At 43.8% G+C, this 17,275-nt stretch overlaps 1 protein-coding gene across 2 annotated transcripts in view; it reads right to left on the bottom strand.

Moving 5' to 3' along the window:
* Positions 1-15,399, bottom strand: part of DOCK11 (dedicator of cytokinesis 11) — a 537,932-nt gene extending 522,533 nt beyond the window's left edge. For both annotated transcript variants that reach the window (XM_082263555.1, XM_082263556.1), the window contains exon 1: positions 15,230-15,399. In XM_082263555.1, the coding sequence (XP_082119681.1) occupies positions 15,230-15,331 (102 nt within the window). In that variant the 5' untranslated portion in view covers positions 15,332-15,399. The remainder of the gene's footprint in view (positions 1-15,229) is intronic.
* Between the last annotated feature and the right edge of the window lie 1,876 nt (positions 15,400-17,275).

Here is a 17,275-nt window from a genome sequence, read left to right as displayed (position 1 = left end):
ACGTGTTCCTATATTATTTTCCAACTTTTCTATGAATGGGGGTTTCCCCGATCCCGCCATCTCTGATAACATCCTTTAAATCGGAGATATTCCATGTTTTACCTTTGTTAATGGGTTACAAAATGTTTCCACCAGATTTAACTCCTTCTCAGATCCAATACGTTGGGGCAGGGATCCCCCAAAATGTTTTTACAGTATTGTAGATATTTCCATCCGTGTTTAATATCATATTTTTTTATTGCTTTTAAGTGTAAATGTGAGATCTGAGGTCTTTTTGACCCCCAGATCTCACATTAAAGAGGACCTGTCCTGCTTTTTTTCTATTACAAGGGATGTTTACATTCCTTGTAATAGGTATAAAAGTGATCAAATTTTTTTTTTTTTTTTTTTAAGGGACAGTGTAAAAATAAAAAAATAAAAAGTAAAATAAATAAGAAAAAAAATTAAAGTGCCCCGTCCCTCCGAGCTCGTGTACAGAAGCATACGCAAGCCGCGCCCACATATGTAAATGGTGTTCAAACCACACATATGAGGTATCGCCGCGATTGTTAGAGCGAGAACACTAACCTTGCACTAGACCTCCTCTGTAACTCTAAACAGGTAACCTGTAGAAATGTTTAAAGCCTCGCCTATGGAGATTTTTAAGTACCAAAGTTAGTTGCCATTCCACGTCCGTACGAAATTTTGAAGCATGACGTGTTAGGTATCACTCGGTGCGACATTAAGTTTTGCAACAATCTCCACTTTGAGATGATTTGATCATTTATGGATGCCATTGGTATAGAAAGCGATCGGATCACTGAAACTATCTAGACTTCAAAACAATAACATAAAGGCATTTTTTTTCTGGGCTTGTGTAACTGTCTGTTGCATTTATGTGAACCCTTTTCCAGTCCTGTAATCGAGTTACCCAACCGCTTCCTATGTGTAATCTGTAGATAGCATGTGTGCAATACAAGCATGAAAAGCAGTGAGCTCCAGTTGTAAGGCTTGTGATGGAGGGCAATGGAGGAAAGCCAAGACTGCTGGCTCTGACTCCTCATTCATAATAATCATCCTCCTGTCTGGATTTATGATAAGGCACAGACTCCTCTAATGGCATCTGCAGATCGATAAAATCACAGCCACACATGCACATACCGTACATCTACAGTATATATGGGCAAGGCATTTCCAGTAAAGTCTTTTTTTTTTTTACAGCACGACTATATTTTATACAAAAAATGAACACTTGCATCATAGGCTGGGAGCATATATTCGGAATATTTTGCACAGGGCTTGACAAATTCTGTAAATCAGGAAAAATTAAAAAAGCTTGAGGAGCTGCTTTTGAGCGAAAGGCTTTTCCCGCGATTGCGGCGTGATTTATCGCGGCAGAAACGCACATTTTTAAGTGTCATCAAGGCTCAGTTCACACTGTGGGCTGGTTGTAGGTGCAGAAATTGCACTTGTTCCCACACCCGCAACCACCCACAGCCAAATCGCACTGCTTTTACGAGACGCGTGGGGCCGCCATTCGTTAAGGATGGCACCCCCAAGCAGCCTGCAGTGCATTTGCAGATGTGGGAACCGCAGGGAAATTGCATGGTCAAAAAGACTATGCGGTTTCCCTGCAGCTACATTTTTAAAAAGGTGCATATTCCTTTTTCTTGTGTGAAATGCGGGCACAGCAGCCCATTCAAATGCCCGTAATAGTGTGAGCCCAGCCTAAGATGAATGGCATTTGAAATTCATACTGTGCAATTTGTCATTTTACCAGAGCATTTTCACATTTAAAACGCCTGGGTGTGAATGCATCCTACAGTAGACATGTGCAGAATGAAAATATGTGTTTTGTTTCGATTCGTTATTTACATAAATTAGTTTAGTTAAATTTGTTTAATTTGTTTTCGGAATTTGTTTAGTTTATTCGAGTTTGAATCAATTTGAATTTTCTGAATTCGGTCGAATTGAACTCAATTCTACAGAATTTGGAAAATTCAAACCCATTAGAATTCCATTGAAAATTTAATTTATTGTATTCGAAATTCAGATTTTGGAAGATATTTTTTCTATTTCATTCTATTCTCATGTTTTTTTTCTATTCTATTCTATTCTATTCTATTTTGTTTCTGTCCTATTTTCGAATTCTATTTCATAATGTGGGTATATTCTTTTTGTTCTCTTCTTTTTTTCTATTCAAATTCAAATTTATTCTACTCAAAATTTGAATTCCGGAAGATGGTTATATTCTTTCTATTTTTTTTATTTTATACTTTTCCATTTTATACTTTTTCTTCTATTCTATTTGAACTCAAATGTATTCTATTTGAAATTTGAATTTCAGAAGATGGTTATATATTTTTTTTTTTTATTCTATTCTATTCCTTTATTTTCTATTCAATTTTATTCAGTTTTTTCTTTTCTTTTCTATTCTATTCTATCCCTTTATTTTCTATTCTATTCCTTCATTGTCTAGTCTATCCCTTTATTGTCTATTCTATTATTTTTCTATTCTTTTATTTTGTATTCTGTTTTACTATATTACAGTATATTCTATTCTTTTCTTTTCTATGCTATCCTTTTCTATTATATTCTTTTGCATTCCTTTATTTTTTATTCTACTTTATTCTCTTCTGAAATTCTAATTCTATTCGAAAACTTAACAAATTAATTTTGAAAATGTTTTGAATTTCATCCAAAATTATAGTTTTGTTATTTCAGACTCATTTAAATTCATTACTATTGTAGAAACAAATAGGGTACCGTGTAGTGAGGCCCTTACCCCTAATTGCATACAAAAACAAGGAGACAGAAAAAAGTGGGGCTTTGCGGGCCAGTGGGAGAAGAAGGATCACACCAAAACCAATATATAAAAAATTAACATTTTATTAATTTTACAGACTAAAAAACATGGGCAATCATGCACATGTTAACATACAGACAACACATGTAAGGGGAATTATAAAATCAATTTGATCAGAGTCATTAGGTAGAAATACAACCCATAGAGGGACAACCAAAGCCTGTATAGGATGGAAAATAGGTCTCAGATGGAGGGCGGTCAATGTAGGTCCCCAGCAAGCCGACCCGTTTCGCTCATGGCTTCCTCAGGGCCAGAGAGACCATGACAGACCGGTATTTCCTTTTTAATGACTCAGGGGATAAGTCGATTACGGCAGGACACTTGTCAGGCTGACAAGTCGCCTGACAAGTCGCGGCAGTGTGGACTGGCTCTTACACAGTGATTGAGTTTGGTACTTGTTAGTCCTTTATACAGGGGCATTTAGGCCCCTTTCACACTTGTGCAACTTGTTCTGCAACTTGGGACTGCAAAGTTGCATGACAGGTCGTACTCCATGATTTCCAATTAGTACCGTTCATACAGTGGGTACGGAAAGTATTCAGACCCCCTTAAATTTTTCACTCTTTGTTATATTGCAGCCATTTGCTAAAATCATTTAAGTTCATTCTTCTTCCTCATGAATGTACACATAGCACCCCATACTGACAGAAAAACACAGAATTGTTGACATTGTTGCAGATTTATTAAAAAAGAAAAACTGAAATATCACATGGTCCTAAGTATTCAGACCCTTTGCTGTGACACTCATATATTTAACTCAGGTGCTTTCCATTTCTTCTGATCATCCTTGAGATGGTTCTACACCTTCATTTGAGTCCAGCTGTGTTTGATTATACTGATTGGACTTGATTAGGAAAGCCACACACTTGTCTATATAAGACCTTCCAGATCACAATGCATGTCAGAGCAAATGAGAATCATGAGGTCAAAGGAACTGCCTGAAGAGCTCAGAGACAGAATTGTGGCAAGGCACAGATCTGGCCAAGGTTACAAAAAGATTTCTTCTGCACTTAAGGTTCCTAAGAGCACAGTGGCCTCCATAATCCTCAAATGGAAGACGTTTGGGACGACCAGAACCCTTCCTAGAGCTGGCCGTCCGGCCAAACTGAACTATCGGGGGAGAAGAGCCTTGGTGAGAGAGGTAAAGAAGAACCCAAAGATCACTGTGGCTGAGCTCCAGAGATGCAGTCAGGAGATGGGAGAAAGTTGTAGAAAGTCAACCATCACTGCAGCCCTCCACCAGTCGGGGCTTTATGGCAGAGTGGCACGACGGAAGCCTCTCCTCAGTGTAAGACACATGAAAGCCCGCATGGAGTTTGCTAAAAAACACCTGAAGGACTCCAAGATGGTGAGAAATAAGATTCTCTGGTCTGATGAGACCAAAATAGAACTTTTTGGCCTTAATTCTAAGCGGTATGTGTGGAGAAAACCAGGCACTACTCATCACCTGTCCAATACAGTCCCAACAGTGAAGCATGGTGGTGGCAGCATCATGCTGTGGGGGTGTTTTTCAGCTGCAGGGACAGGACGACTGGTTGCAATCGAGGGAAAGATGAATGCGGCCAAGTACAGGGATATCCTGGACAAAAACCTTCTCCAGAATGCTCTGGACCTCAGACTGGGCCGAAGGTTTACCTTCCAACAAGACAATGACCCTAAGCACACAGCTAAAATAACGAAGGAGTGGTTTCACAACAACTCCGTGACTGTTCTTGAATGGCCCAGCCAGAGCCCTGACTTAAAGCGGAGTTCCACCCAAAAGTGGAACTTCCGCTTTAGGGAGTCCTGACCCCCCGACATGCCACATTTGGCATGTCATTTTTTGGGGGGGGAGCGGGTACCTAGTTTTGACAGGTACCCGCTCCCACTTCCGCTCGGAGCGCCGCGGCGCCCTGACCGGAAGTTCTCCTCTCCCCCTCCCTCCCTGCAATCTTCTGGGACACGTCAGAGGTCCCAGAAGATTGCCGGCCAATCACGGCGCGCAGCGCGACTCGCGCATGCGCAGTGGGTACCCGGCTGTGAAGCCGCAAACTGTAACAGCCGGGTGCCCACAGCAGTGATGCCGGCGCCGAGGGAGAGGATCGAGGCTTCCGGCGGCCGCATCGCTGGACCGTTGGACAGGTGAGTAAATGGCTGGAACTCCGCTTTAAACCCAATTGAGCATCTCTGGAGAGACCTAAAAATGGCTGTCCACCAACGTTTACCATCCAACCTGACAGAACTGGAGAGGATCTGCAAGGAGGAATGGCAGAGGATCCCCAAATCCAGGTGTGAAAGACTTGTTGCATCTTTCCCAAAAAGACTCCTGGCTGTATTAGATCAAAAGGGGGCTTCTACTAAATACTGAGCAAAGGGTCTGAATACTTAGGACCATGTGATATTTCAGTTTTTCTTTTTTAATAAATCTGCAACAATGTCAACAATTCTGTGTTTTTCTGTCATTATGGGGTGCTGTGTGTACATTCATGAGGAAGAAGAATGAACTTGAATGATTTTAGCAAATGGCTGCAATATAACAAAGAGTGAAAAATTTAAGGGGGTCTGAATACTTTCCGTACCCACTGTATATTTGCGACTTCAAGTCGCAGAGCTTTCAAAATAGCCCCGGCACTACTTTGGTCCTACTTCGATGCGACTTGAAGTCCACAGACCTCAAGATTACACAGGCATTGATTTAAGTCCAGTCAAAGTCGCGTAAAAATCGCGGCAAACTCACGCGACTTTCAGGTCGCACAAGTGTAAAAGGGGCCTCAATTGTAAGCAAAACTTTTTTTTAGTTTAGTTTTGGACAGAGTAGAGATGCATTGGAACTAGAGATGCTCCGAAATTTCAGCAGCCGAAACATATCATGAGCATGCCGATAAAAAAAAGGTGCTGGTAAAACGCATGTGATTTTGCCACAATTTTACTGCCATTTTACTGTGCTTTTGGTGTGTTTTTCATAGGTCATGTGACTCAACAACTGCATGAAAAACGTAACATGGCTGCGTTATTAATACGTTCTTGCTGCGTTTTTAATGCATTTCAATGGGGAGGTACGTTTTTGGTGCGTTTTTTTTTTAACTGACCAAAAATGCAGCAAGCAAGATTTTTAACACCACAACGGAAGCGCAACGGACCAGTGTGAAGACATACATAGAATTTAAAGGGATGTATTTTTTTTTAAGCTTTTCTTGTGCCAAAGGTTCCGATAATGGGCAACAATAAATTCATATTCATTTAAATCCATGATATTAATTTAAAAGTGGAATATAATTCAATTAAAAATAAATATATATATTATTTATTTATTTATTTTTTTAAAAACTGTCATATTTGGTGTCAGCCAAGTGCATCCTGAATTTTTAGTTTTCGACACCAACATTTCCATTCAGTGCACCTTTAACTGGCACACCTATTAGGTTTTTATTGCTGTCTGCGCCCTCATTGGGGAGATCCACCCTCTCTATTCTTCCTGTTTACCATTACTGTACCATTGAAAGTGAAAGTAAAAGAAAATGCCAAATTTTGGGTTGTTCCTAGAAAAGCAATAGAGGTGAAATCTTCCAATGGGGAAACTGGTTCTGGTTACCTGGGGGATTCCCTTAGAGTTTTCCTCTCACTTCCTGTTTTGGCTATGGGACAGGAAGTGAAGGGAAATCTCTCCAATGGGACACATATGGCAAAAAAAAAAAAAAAACTGACAGAGGTTATAACCCTCCCTTACTCTATCCAAAATAAAAAAAAAAGGTTTGATGGATCTCCCCAATGAGGGTTTGCCTTTAGTTGGTGGTATCTGCTAAGTGTAATAACTCATAGCTCACTGCACTGATTGGCCCAGCTCTGTCACATGGTCCTCAATATCCAAAAACAACCAACAAGTTTAGTTTAATCCCCACCCCTCTCCAGCATATACTTCCCTTTAATAATAAAATGATGGTAATCATACCTCTGGGATGCAGCCAGCAAATACACTATCCCAAGTGTTACAGTCAAAAAAAATCAGACAGCGCTTCCCAAACTGCCAGAGTAGTAACTATTCAATATACCCACCGCTCTCTTCAGTGCAGGAGCTGAGGGAATCTCCCGCTTCTTTCAGGTATAGAGGAGCATGTGACTTATTCCATGTGACAGAGATGGGCCAATCAGCAAGGTGACAGGAGGAGTCCATAGCCCTGTGTAAGCTCTGGAGCTGGTGACTTGAAGCTTACACAGGCCTTTCTATTAGCTAGAAATGAAGGGATGGAAACGATATGTTGTTGATGAGAGGTAAGTTACAGTGAGCCCGTTGCTGTGTCCTGCATAGGCATAGCACAGGTTCTCTTTACGTTAAATACTGGGGGTCTTTATTACACATGCGGCAGACTTTATCACCCTCTTGCCAGAGTTCTGCGGTGGATTAGTGGCCATACTTCTGCCTCCTACAAGCTTGTTTTTCAATTTTTTTTTTTCTATCCCATGGAGGTTTTTACAATAAACTACCATTGTATCTTTCTCTTCTTCTTGCAGGAGAGGAAGATATAAAAAAAAAAACAAAAGAGTGTAAAAATGTTTTAAATTCAATTAAACATGTCAAATAAAGAATAAAAAATTAAGCAAGAAAATAACTAGATCAAGGTTTGCCAGGGTTAGTAAGGCTGGCCATACATGTTCAATTTTCTTGTACAATTTTCTGTTAGATTTACCCAAAACCACATAATATGAGGTCAAAACTAAACAGCACTTCCAATGGTATCCAATTAGGCAGGCCTTTGACATAGTTGAAGGTAAATTTAAAGAAAATTGTACAGAAAATTGTAAGAAAATTGTATAATGTATGGCCAGCCTAGGGTCAAGGTTGGGGGTTAAAGGTCATGTCAGTATACTTTGGGTAGATTTTTTTTTTTTAGCATTTTCTAAATTAGTATTAGTGTCAATTGTGTCAGTGTGTTTTAGGCAGGAGAAAAAAAAAATAAAAATGTGCACCATTGTTTCTGGGCCCTACTACGGATACAAACATCAACTGACATACACAAATGTGGTATCACTGCAATCATCAGGAGCAGGAGAATTTATCGTGGGTTGTTTTTTGGTGATAAAATATGGTAATAGCAAGACATATACAGCTACATTTAAAGAGGTTGTAAACCCATATATATTTTTTTTTTGTAACCTGAAAGAGAAACACATAATGAGCTAGTATGCTCTATACTAGCTCATTATGAAATACTTACCTTAGAACGAGCCCCCGCCGTGCCGCCCGCTTGCCTGTATGACGGGCAACATGTCCAGTCGCCCGTCTTCCGGGATCGCGGCATCCGGCCATCTGATTGGCCGGAGCCGCGGTGACGTCACTCCTGCGCACGCGTGCGGGAGCCGACGGTCACGGCATGGGACTCTGAAGGAACGGCACCAGCGGCCGTTCCTTCAGAGCGCATGCGCCAGTGACGTCACTGGCTGCATGTAAGGTAAATATCTCCTAAACGGTACATGTTTAGGAGATATTTACAGTACCTATAGGTAAGCCTTATCATAGGCTTACCTATAGGTAAAAGTGTCAGAGGAGGGGTTACTTCCTCTTTAAAAAACAATGATTTTTTTTTTATTACTATTTTGGGCAAGTTTTCCATTGATAATAAAAAAAGAAAAGAAATGGGAGATATCCATCACCATTTACCACCAAAAGAAAGCCCAATATGTCCTGAAAAAAAAAAGGAATAATCCACCTGGATACACTAAGGCTACGTTCACATATGGGCGTAGCAGATCACGGGCAGAATCACCGCGATTCTGCCCGCTATCCGGAATCATCGCAAAACGCGGGACGCCTGTGCAATGACCGTGATTTACAATGGCAACCCAAATGCTGTTCGATGTTGCCGCGATTTCCGCCTGCCGAATCGCGGTAACATCGCGCAAACAGAATTGCGGGACGCATGACGCACCAAAGAAGCTCCTGTACCTTTTTGGGCGTCATGCGTCCCGAAATTCTGTTTGCGCGATGTTACCGCGATTCGGCAGGCGGAAATCGCGGCAACATCGCACAGCGTTTGGGGTGCCATTGCAAATCACAGGCATCGCACAGGCGTCCCGTGATTTGCAATGATTCCGGATCGCGGGCAGAATTAGGGTGATTCTGCCATGATCCGCTACGCCCACATGTGAATGTAGCCTAAGTAGTTGCGATGATATGTACAATTTTACTAGCACATGTCAATGTTGCAAAATTGTGCTTAGGCATTAACATTTGTATTACCCTCAGTCACTAAGGGGTTAAAATTGCCACACTCCAAAGTATTGTGGCCATGGCAATGTAGACTCACCCCTCCGGCTCTCATGTAAATTTGGAGGTGGCTGGTCAAGGGGGCAGTAGCAAAACAGATTGGTCACCTGTTATTACCTCCCCTCTACCACCACTGTGAACTAAGCCTTAGGCTAGGGTTACACTAGAAATCTCTTCCTACTAAAAGATTTAACAATTTGAGAGTTTGGTAGCTCAGTCCTGCTACTAAATTTGCTGGCGAATTAAGTGGTAGGTACAACAAGTGCTTGCTAAACAATTGGAACACACGGCTCCCCATGGAGCAGGCTACACAAGTATGCATCTTGCAGTGATCAGTCGCACGCAAATGGAGCATGCAAGATTGATCGCTATTTTATTTTACTTGCCACTTCTTGGCCTACTTTGAGCTTGCCACTAAAGTCTTCAGTGTACAGGAAGTTGACACATGACTCCAGGGCCATAGCATAGGGGATAGGGAGGGGACCACCAGTCCTCCTGTAGAGGGCTCGGGCACACAGGGGGGTCCCAAAAGCACAGAGAATCGGTGCGGATGGGCGGAGGGTCAATTACAGAAGGTAGCCCTGTGCTGAAAGCCAGTTTCTTCCACTCCTGCCAGCTTTCAGCTTCTCCAACACCAATCCCCCTCCCTATTCTGTCTGCTTCTGATCTCCCTCCTCGTGTACCCCTCTTTCACTGTGCCGCCCTCCCTGTCCTGTAAAAAAATAGAAAATTGTAAAAAAAAATAATAATAATAATAATTAAAAACTGTAATAAATTATTTTTAAAAAAATGTAAAATAAAATCATTGTAAACACTTTTAACATTTTAAAAAAATATATTTTATTATTTTATTTTTTTTAAAAAGGGCTAATTCACACAGGTTCTTTGTTATGTTTGTGTCCTTTACTAATAATTTTAGTGTATTTTTAGTGGAAATATTGTCTTTATATATAAGGGTGGGGGGGGGCCTGCCAGGTAGGCTGTACGGGGCCCCATGATTTCTAACAGCAGCCCTGCATGACTCCAATCATCAGTCTACACTTACATGTTTGTTTTTACACAAATGTTAGTTATATAGTAAATAGAAACATCTGACATAATTCTTAGGCTCCGTTCACATGTGAGCGTATGGATCGCGGGCAGAACCGCCGCGGTTCCGCCCGCGATCCGGAGATTTATTGCAAATCGCGGGACGCCTAGCGTTGCTCGTTGATTTGCAATAGTCCCCCAAACGCCGATCGATGTTGCCGCGATTTCCGCCTGCCGAATCGCGGCAACATCGCGCAAACAAAATCGCGGGACGCAATACGCTCCAAAGAAGTACAAGAGGGGGAAAACATCCATCAAAAGTGGGCACACTTTTTTTTTTACATTGTTTAAGGTGAGCTTAAAGTGTTACTAAAGCCAGGAGCCTGCAGTCACTATATCTGGTCTCCCACACTACACAGAACATGGAAATGCAATTATTTTAGTAAATATAAACTACTGAATACCTTTTCTTATCTGCACAGTATAGAGCAGTCTTGTGATTTCTAGCAGTGTCTGGCCGAGCAGTGTTTAAGGCGGTAGTAAATCCCGCTTGGTGATTTTTACCTACAGGTAAGCCTATAATAAGCCTAAAATAAGGTTTACCTGTAGGTAAAATGAATCTCACCTAAATGTGCACCGTTTGGGAGATATTCACCGGGTATGCAGCCAGTGTCATTACCGCATGCGCTCTGAAGGTCCAGCATACCTTGCCAGAACTTCGGAGCTTCGTGCCGAAAACCAAAAGTATCCACGCGCATGTGCTGGAGTGAAGTCCAAGTAGCTCCAGCCAATCACACACCCAGAGCGGGCGAATCCGGAAGAAAGACCGGGGAAGATATCAGGCCTTTCAGCGGCAAAATCGTGCTGTGGGAGCGCTTCATTCTAAGGTAAGTATTCCATAATGTGCTAGTATACTAGCACAATATACAATTGCCTTACAGGTGTTTTTTATACAGCCGCAGTTTACAACTGCTTTAACCATTTTAGGACCGGAAGGATTTGCCCCTCTTAATGACCAGGCCCTATTTTGCGATTCGGCACTGTGTTACTTTAACTGACAATTGCACGGTCGTGCGACGCTGTACCCAAATAAAATGGATGTCCTTTTTTCCCACAAATAGAGCTTTCTTTTGGTGGTATTTGATCACCTGTGCGATTTTTATTTTTTGCGCTATAAACAAAAAAAGAGCGACAATTTTCGAAAAAAAAAAATATTTTTCACATTCTGCTATATGACATTCTCAAAAAAAAAAAAAATGTAAATCAACATTTTTTAACATTTTAGGGCAATTTGTTTTCTGCTACATATTTTTGGTAAAAACAAAATCGCAATAAGCGTATTTTGATTGGTTTGCGCAAAAGTTATCGCGTCTACTAACTACGGGAAAGATTTATGTTATTTTTATTTTTGACACTTTTGGGGGGGACCAGTGACATTACAACAGTAATCAGTGCTAAAAATATGCACTGTTACTGTAATAATGACACTGGCAGGGAAGGGGTTAACATTGTGGGTGATCAAGGGGTTAAATGTGAGCCTAGGGGATTGATTCAAACTGTGGGGTGGGGCCTTCTGAATTGACCATAGAGACATGTGATCCTATATAGAAGGATCACATGGGCTCTATGATCATTGCAGGGAGAAGAACGGCCGGCTGTGTTTACAACAGCTGACCATTCTTCTCTCTCAACGGGAAACGATCGCAGGTGTCAGGCGACAATCGGAGCGCGCCGCTGGTGGAGCGAGTGATGTATACCTACGTCACTTTGCCCAGGAGCGGATGCCTGCCACAGTACATCTGCGGTGGGTGGTCGTAAAGTGGTTAAAGCTTATAGGAGGAGTTTTCATTCTCCTCTGACTGTCCTATGAGGCTGCATGACCTCTGTCTGGAGAGTGCTGATTGACCCTGTGCAGAAATACAGAAGTGCCGCTTTGCAGCACATATAGGTGGCATAAAAAAAAAGAAAAACATTCATGTCCAATTATAAAAAAGGAGTCGGGAGGAGGTGGGGCAACATGACATATACTTTAGGGTGAACGTCTGCTTTAAAATTTAAATAAAGGCAAAATTTTTTTTTTTTTTTTTTTTTTTTCGCATTGGTTTTGGAGTGGAGAGGGATTAGAACAGCTGTAGGATTAAGTTGCTGTCTGTGCCCCTGGTAGGGAGATTCACCCTTTCTATTTGTCCTGTTTACCTTTATCATCAAAAGTGAAAGTAAAAGAAAATCTCACATTTTGGGTTGACATCAAAACACTAATAGAGGAGAAATCTTCCAATGGGCACACTAATTCTGGTGATATCCAGATATTCCCTTACTTCCTGTTTTGGCAATGGTACAGGAAGTGAAGGGAAATCTCCCAAATGGGACACAGATGGCAAAAAAAAAACTGACGAGTTACAATTCTTCCTTAAAGCGGAGTTCCGGCCACAAAATCATGCCTGTAGATTTTATGGCATCCGCTTCCTTATACTTACCTGAGCCGGCCGCTCCTCTCATCGTGTTATTTCCAAACAGGAAATAACGTGATGATAGGCATCCCTATACTATGCCGATGGCATAGTACTGGGCATGCGCGAGATTTCTCACAGCATTCACCGGCCCCTCTCCTTCTCAAACCAGGAAGCAGGGCATTCATTAACACAGCGGCTTCAGGGGAACCCGGACAAAGATGGCGGCGCTCAGGAGACTTTTTATAAAGTAAGATTTTCTAATTGCCAATCGATTATTATACTGTAAAAAACAGGATTAGTTGATGTATGAAGGGGGGGGGGGGGTGACAGTTTGGGAGGTATTGATAAAAAAAAATGATTCTGTGGCCGTAACTTCGCTTTAAGCCAGCCAAAGATGACATCCGATCCGATCCGTCTAATCTGGGCGCATGGAAACCCTATTTTCCATCCATCCAGCGGATCGGATGGGATCGGATGAATATGGACAGACGGTCCGTTCCCATCCGATTCCCCCATAGAGAACAGCGGGACCTGACAGCTCTGTCTCCGCACACAGCTGAGGGATCCCCCGCTGAGGAAAACGGAGCTGGCCGATGGACTCCACTGTGTGAAAGGGGCCTAAGGCTCCACTTACACTTGTCCGACTTGTCATGCGACTTTGGACATCCAAGTTATAATAATTATATGTGTCCCTGGGTCAGCTTGAAAAAAAAAAAAAAATTCCTGTTATGTGATTGATACAATTGTATCTCACGAATATATCTGTCAGACAAGTTTCAGCCACTAAATAAAAAGTTACATTTGTAAAACTGTAACTTTCCATGCGTATGATTTTACTGCATCTGAAGTCATTTTTTTAAAGTAGGGATGGTATTTTCAATGCTTGCTTACATTGTTTTTCCCTTCCATTGATAATATCTATTCATTCACAACGTGCATTTGAATTTACTATAAAATCTGACTACTCCAGGAAGAGTCAATCCCATAGCACAGCCCCCTCCCTCCCTGCATGTCTCCCTCTCCTCCTCTGGCAGAGCCTAGTTACTGTCTGTGTTGGCCCAGCTCCTCCACGCATTTCTTTACTTCCTTACATAACCTTTTATATAACTGCTGAGGGGGGTGAAGGGGAATACCATGGTGTAATAACAAACTTTTTTGGCTTTATCTTATTTTTTTATACCGGGTTGCATTTGCAGTACCTGTGTTTGTGATGCATTCATGTGCATTCCAGGGGCAAACAAATGCAGCATGCTGTACTTTTATTAAACTCATTCCAAAGAACCACACCGTTGCTTCTGAAATACATCAAAAAAATTGCACAAAACTCCTGTGCTGCTCAGCTCTGTCTTATTTTATGTAAGTAGCTTGCCCACACTTTTATATGAGTCCTGCGCACACATACATTATTTCAAGCATTACGATTATGTTTTTGCATATGCGTTCGTACTGCATTTAAAAATGCGAGCCATTTAAACAATCCCTAAAAGATGGTAAATGCACCAATAATAGCCTGGTAACATTTTGGAATAAATTAATGGCATGGTGACCAGGTCTCTTTACCTAAGAAGGGATGACAGTGTGCTAGAGTCCATTTGACAAGTCATGACATCAACTATGACATCATCTACACCCATTCCTAGGGTAATAGTTTTCCAGTGTGCCAAAGTCCAGTTCCCAAGCCATGACATTACCTCTGAAATCATCTACACCCATTCCCAGGGAAATTGTTTTCCAGCATGCGAGAGTCCATTTGACAAGCCATGACATCACCTATGACATCATCTACACCCATTCCCAGGGTGATAGTTTTCCAGTGTGCCAAAGTCCAGTTCCCAAGCCATGACATCACCTATGACATCATCTACACCCATTCCCAGGGTAATAGTTTTCCAGTGTGCCAAAGTCTATTTGACAAGCAATGACATCACCTATGACATCATCTACACCCATTCCCAGGGTGATAGTTTTCCAGTGTGCCAAAGTCTATTTGACAAGCAATGACATCACCTATGACATCATCTACACCCATTCCCAGGGTGATAGTTTTCCAGTGTGCCAAAGTCTATTTGACAAGCAATGACATCACCTATGACATCATCTACACCCATTCCCAGGGTGATAGTTTTCCAGTGTGCCAAAGTCTATTTGACAAGCAATGACATCACCTATGACATCATCTACACCCATTCCCAGGGTGATAGTTTTCCAGTGTGCCAAAGTCTATTTGACAAGCAATGACATCACCTATGACATCATCTACACCCATTCCCAGGGTGATAGCTTTCCAGTGTGCCAAAGTCCAGTTCACAAGCCAAGACATCACCTCTGACCTCATCTACACCCATTGCCAGGGTAATAGTGGGTGAGGGATCTGTGACATGACAGAGGGTCAGTCCTCTTCCAGCATCTGATCACACACAGCTCCATGTCTCAGCAGGGTGTGGCTTCCATCAAATAGCAACAACAAAGCTGTCAGACTGCAATAGAGGACAGCATGGTCCTGGCAGGGACATCATCATCCCATCACCCTCAGCTACTACAAGCTTGTACTCAGCTCAAAAGTCCCAACCACAGCACATGACAAACTTCCTGTACGATGAGTGTGGCCGCATGTCACCCAGGGTGGGGGCCCCATCTACACTGCATGCATGCTGCACTTACCATGATAACGGATCCCCGGACTGCTTCCGACACACTCTGCCTGAGCTCTGCTGCTGTGCCCGGCTTGCTGAGCCTCTTGGTGAATTTCCTGACTTCTGCCATGCTGGGTGTACATGGAGGAGACTCACTGTGTGTATGAGTGTGTGTGTCTGCGGATAGTGACAGTCCGGACTGATCTTCTCCTCCGCCCCTCCTCCTCCTCCTCCTCCTCCTCCTTCATCACTATGATCGCTCATCACCCAGCCCTGATCAGAGCTCTATCCCTGCCATCACCACACATCCTACCCCAACCTCTGTCCCTGCCATCACTATACATCCTGCCCCCAACCTCTGTCCCTGCCATCACTATACATCCTGCCCCCAACCTCTGTCCCTGCCATCACTACACATCCTGCCCCCAACCTCTGTCCCTGCCATCACTACACATCCTACCCCCAACCTCTGTCCCTGCCATCACTACACATCCTGCCCCCCAACCTCTGTCCCTGCCATCACTACACATCCTGCCCCCAACCTCTGTCCCTGCCATCACTACACATCCTGCCCCCAACCTCTGTCCCTGCCATCACTACACATCCTACCCCAACCTCTGTCTCTGCCATCACTACACATCCTACCCCCAACCTCTGTCCCTGCCATCACTACACATCCTGCCCCCAACCTCTGTCCCTGCCATCACTACACATCCTGCCCCCAACCTCTGTCCCTGCCATCACTACACATCCTACCCCAACCTCTGTCTCTGCCATCACTACACATCCTACCCCCAACCTCTGTCCCTGCCATCACTACACATCCTACCCCAACCTCTGTCCCTGCCATCACTACACATCCTACCCCCAACCTCTGTCCCTGCCATCACTACACATCCTGCCCCCAACCCCTGTCCCTGCCATCACTACACATCCTACCCCAACCTCTGTCCCTGCCATCACTACACATCCTACCCCCAACCTCTGTCCCTGCCATCACTACACATCCTGCCCCCAACCTCTGTCCCTGCCATCACTACACATCCTGCCCCCAACCTCTGTCCCTGCCATCACTACACATCCTGCCCCCCAACCTCTGTCCCTGCCATCACTACACATCCTGCCCCCCCAACCTCTGTCCCTGCCATCCCTACACATCCTGACCCCAACCTCTGTCCCTGCCATCACTACACATTCTACCCCAACCTCTGTCCCTGCCTTCACTACACATCCTGCCCCCCAACCTCTGTCCCTGCCATCACTACACATCCAGCCCCCCAACCTCTGTCCCTGCCATCACTACACATCCTACCCCAACCTCTGTCCCTGCCATCACTACACATCCTACCCCCCAACCTCTGTCCCTGCCATCACTACACATCCTACCCCCAACTTCTGTCCCTGCCATCACTACACATCCTGCCCCCAACCTCTGTCCCTGCCATCACTACACATCCTACCCCCAACCTCTGTCCCTGCCATCACTACACATCCTACCCCCAACCTCTGTCCCTGCCATCACTACACATCCTGACCCCAACCTCTGTCCCTGCCATCACTACACATCCTGCCCCCCAACCTCTGTCCCTGCCATCACTACACATCCTGCCCCCAACCTCTGTCCCTGCCATCACTACACATCCTGCCCCCAACCTCTGTCCCTGCCATCACTACACATCCTGCCCCCAACCTCTGTCCCTGCCATCACTACACATCCTACCCCCAACCTCTGTCCCTGCCATCACTACACATCCTGCCCCCCAACCTCTGTCCCTGCCATCACTACACATCCTGCCCCCCAACCTCTGTCCCTGCCATCACTACACATCCTGCCCCCAACCTCTGTCCCTGCCATCACTACACATCCTACCCCCAACCTCTGTCCCTGCCATCACTACACATCCTACCCCCCAACCTCTGTCCCTGCCATCACTACACATCCTGCCCCCCAACCTCTGTCCCTGCCATCACTACACATCCTGCCCCCAACCTCTGTCCCTGCCATCACTACACATCCTACCCCCAACCTCTGTCCCTGCCATCACTACACATCCTACCCCCCAACCTCTGTCCC

This window comes from Pelophylax lessonae (genome assembly GCF_965119305.1).
Source record: "Pelophylax lessonae genome assembly, chromosome: 7".
Classification (NCBI taxonomy): Eukaryota; Metazoa; Chordata; class Amphibia; order Anura; family Ranidae; genus Pelophylax; species Pelophylax lessonae.
Note: the sequence above shows the minus strand (reverse complement) of the source record. Positions and strands in the feature narration are given on the sequence as shown.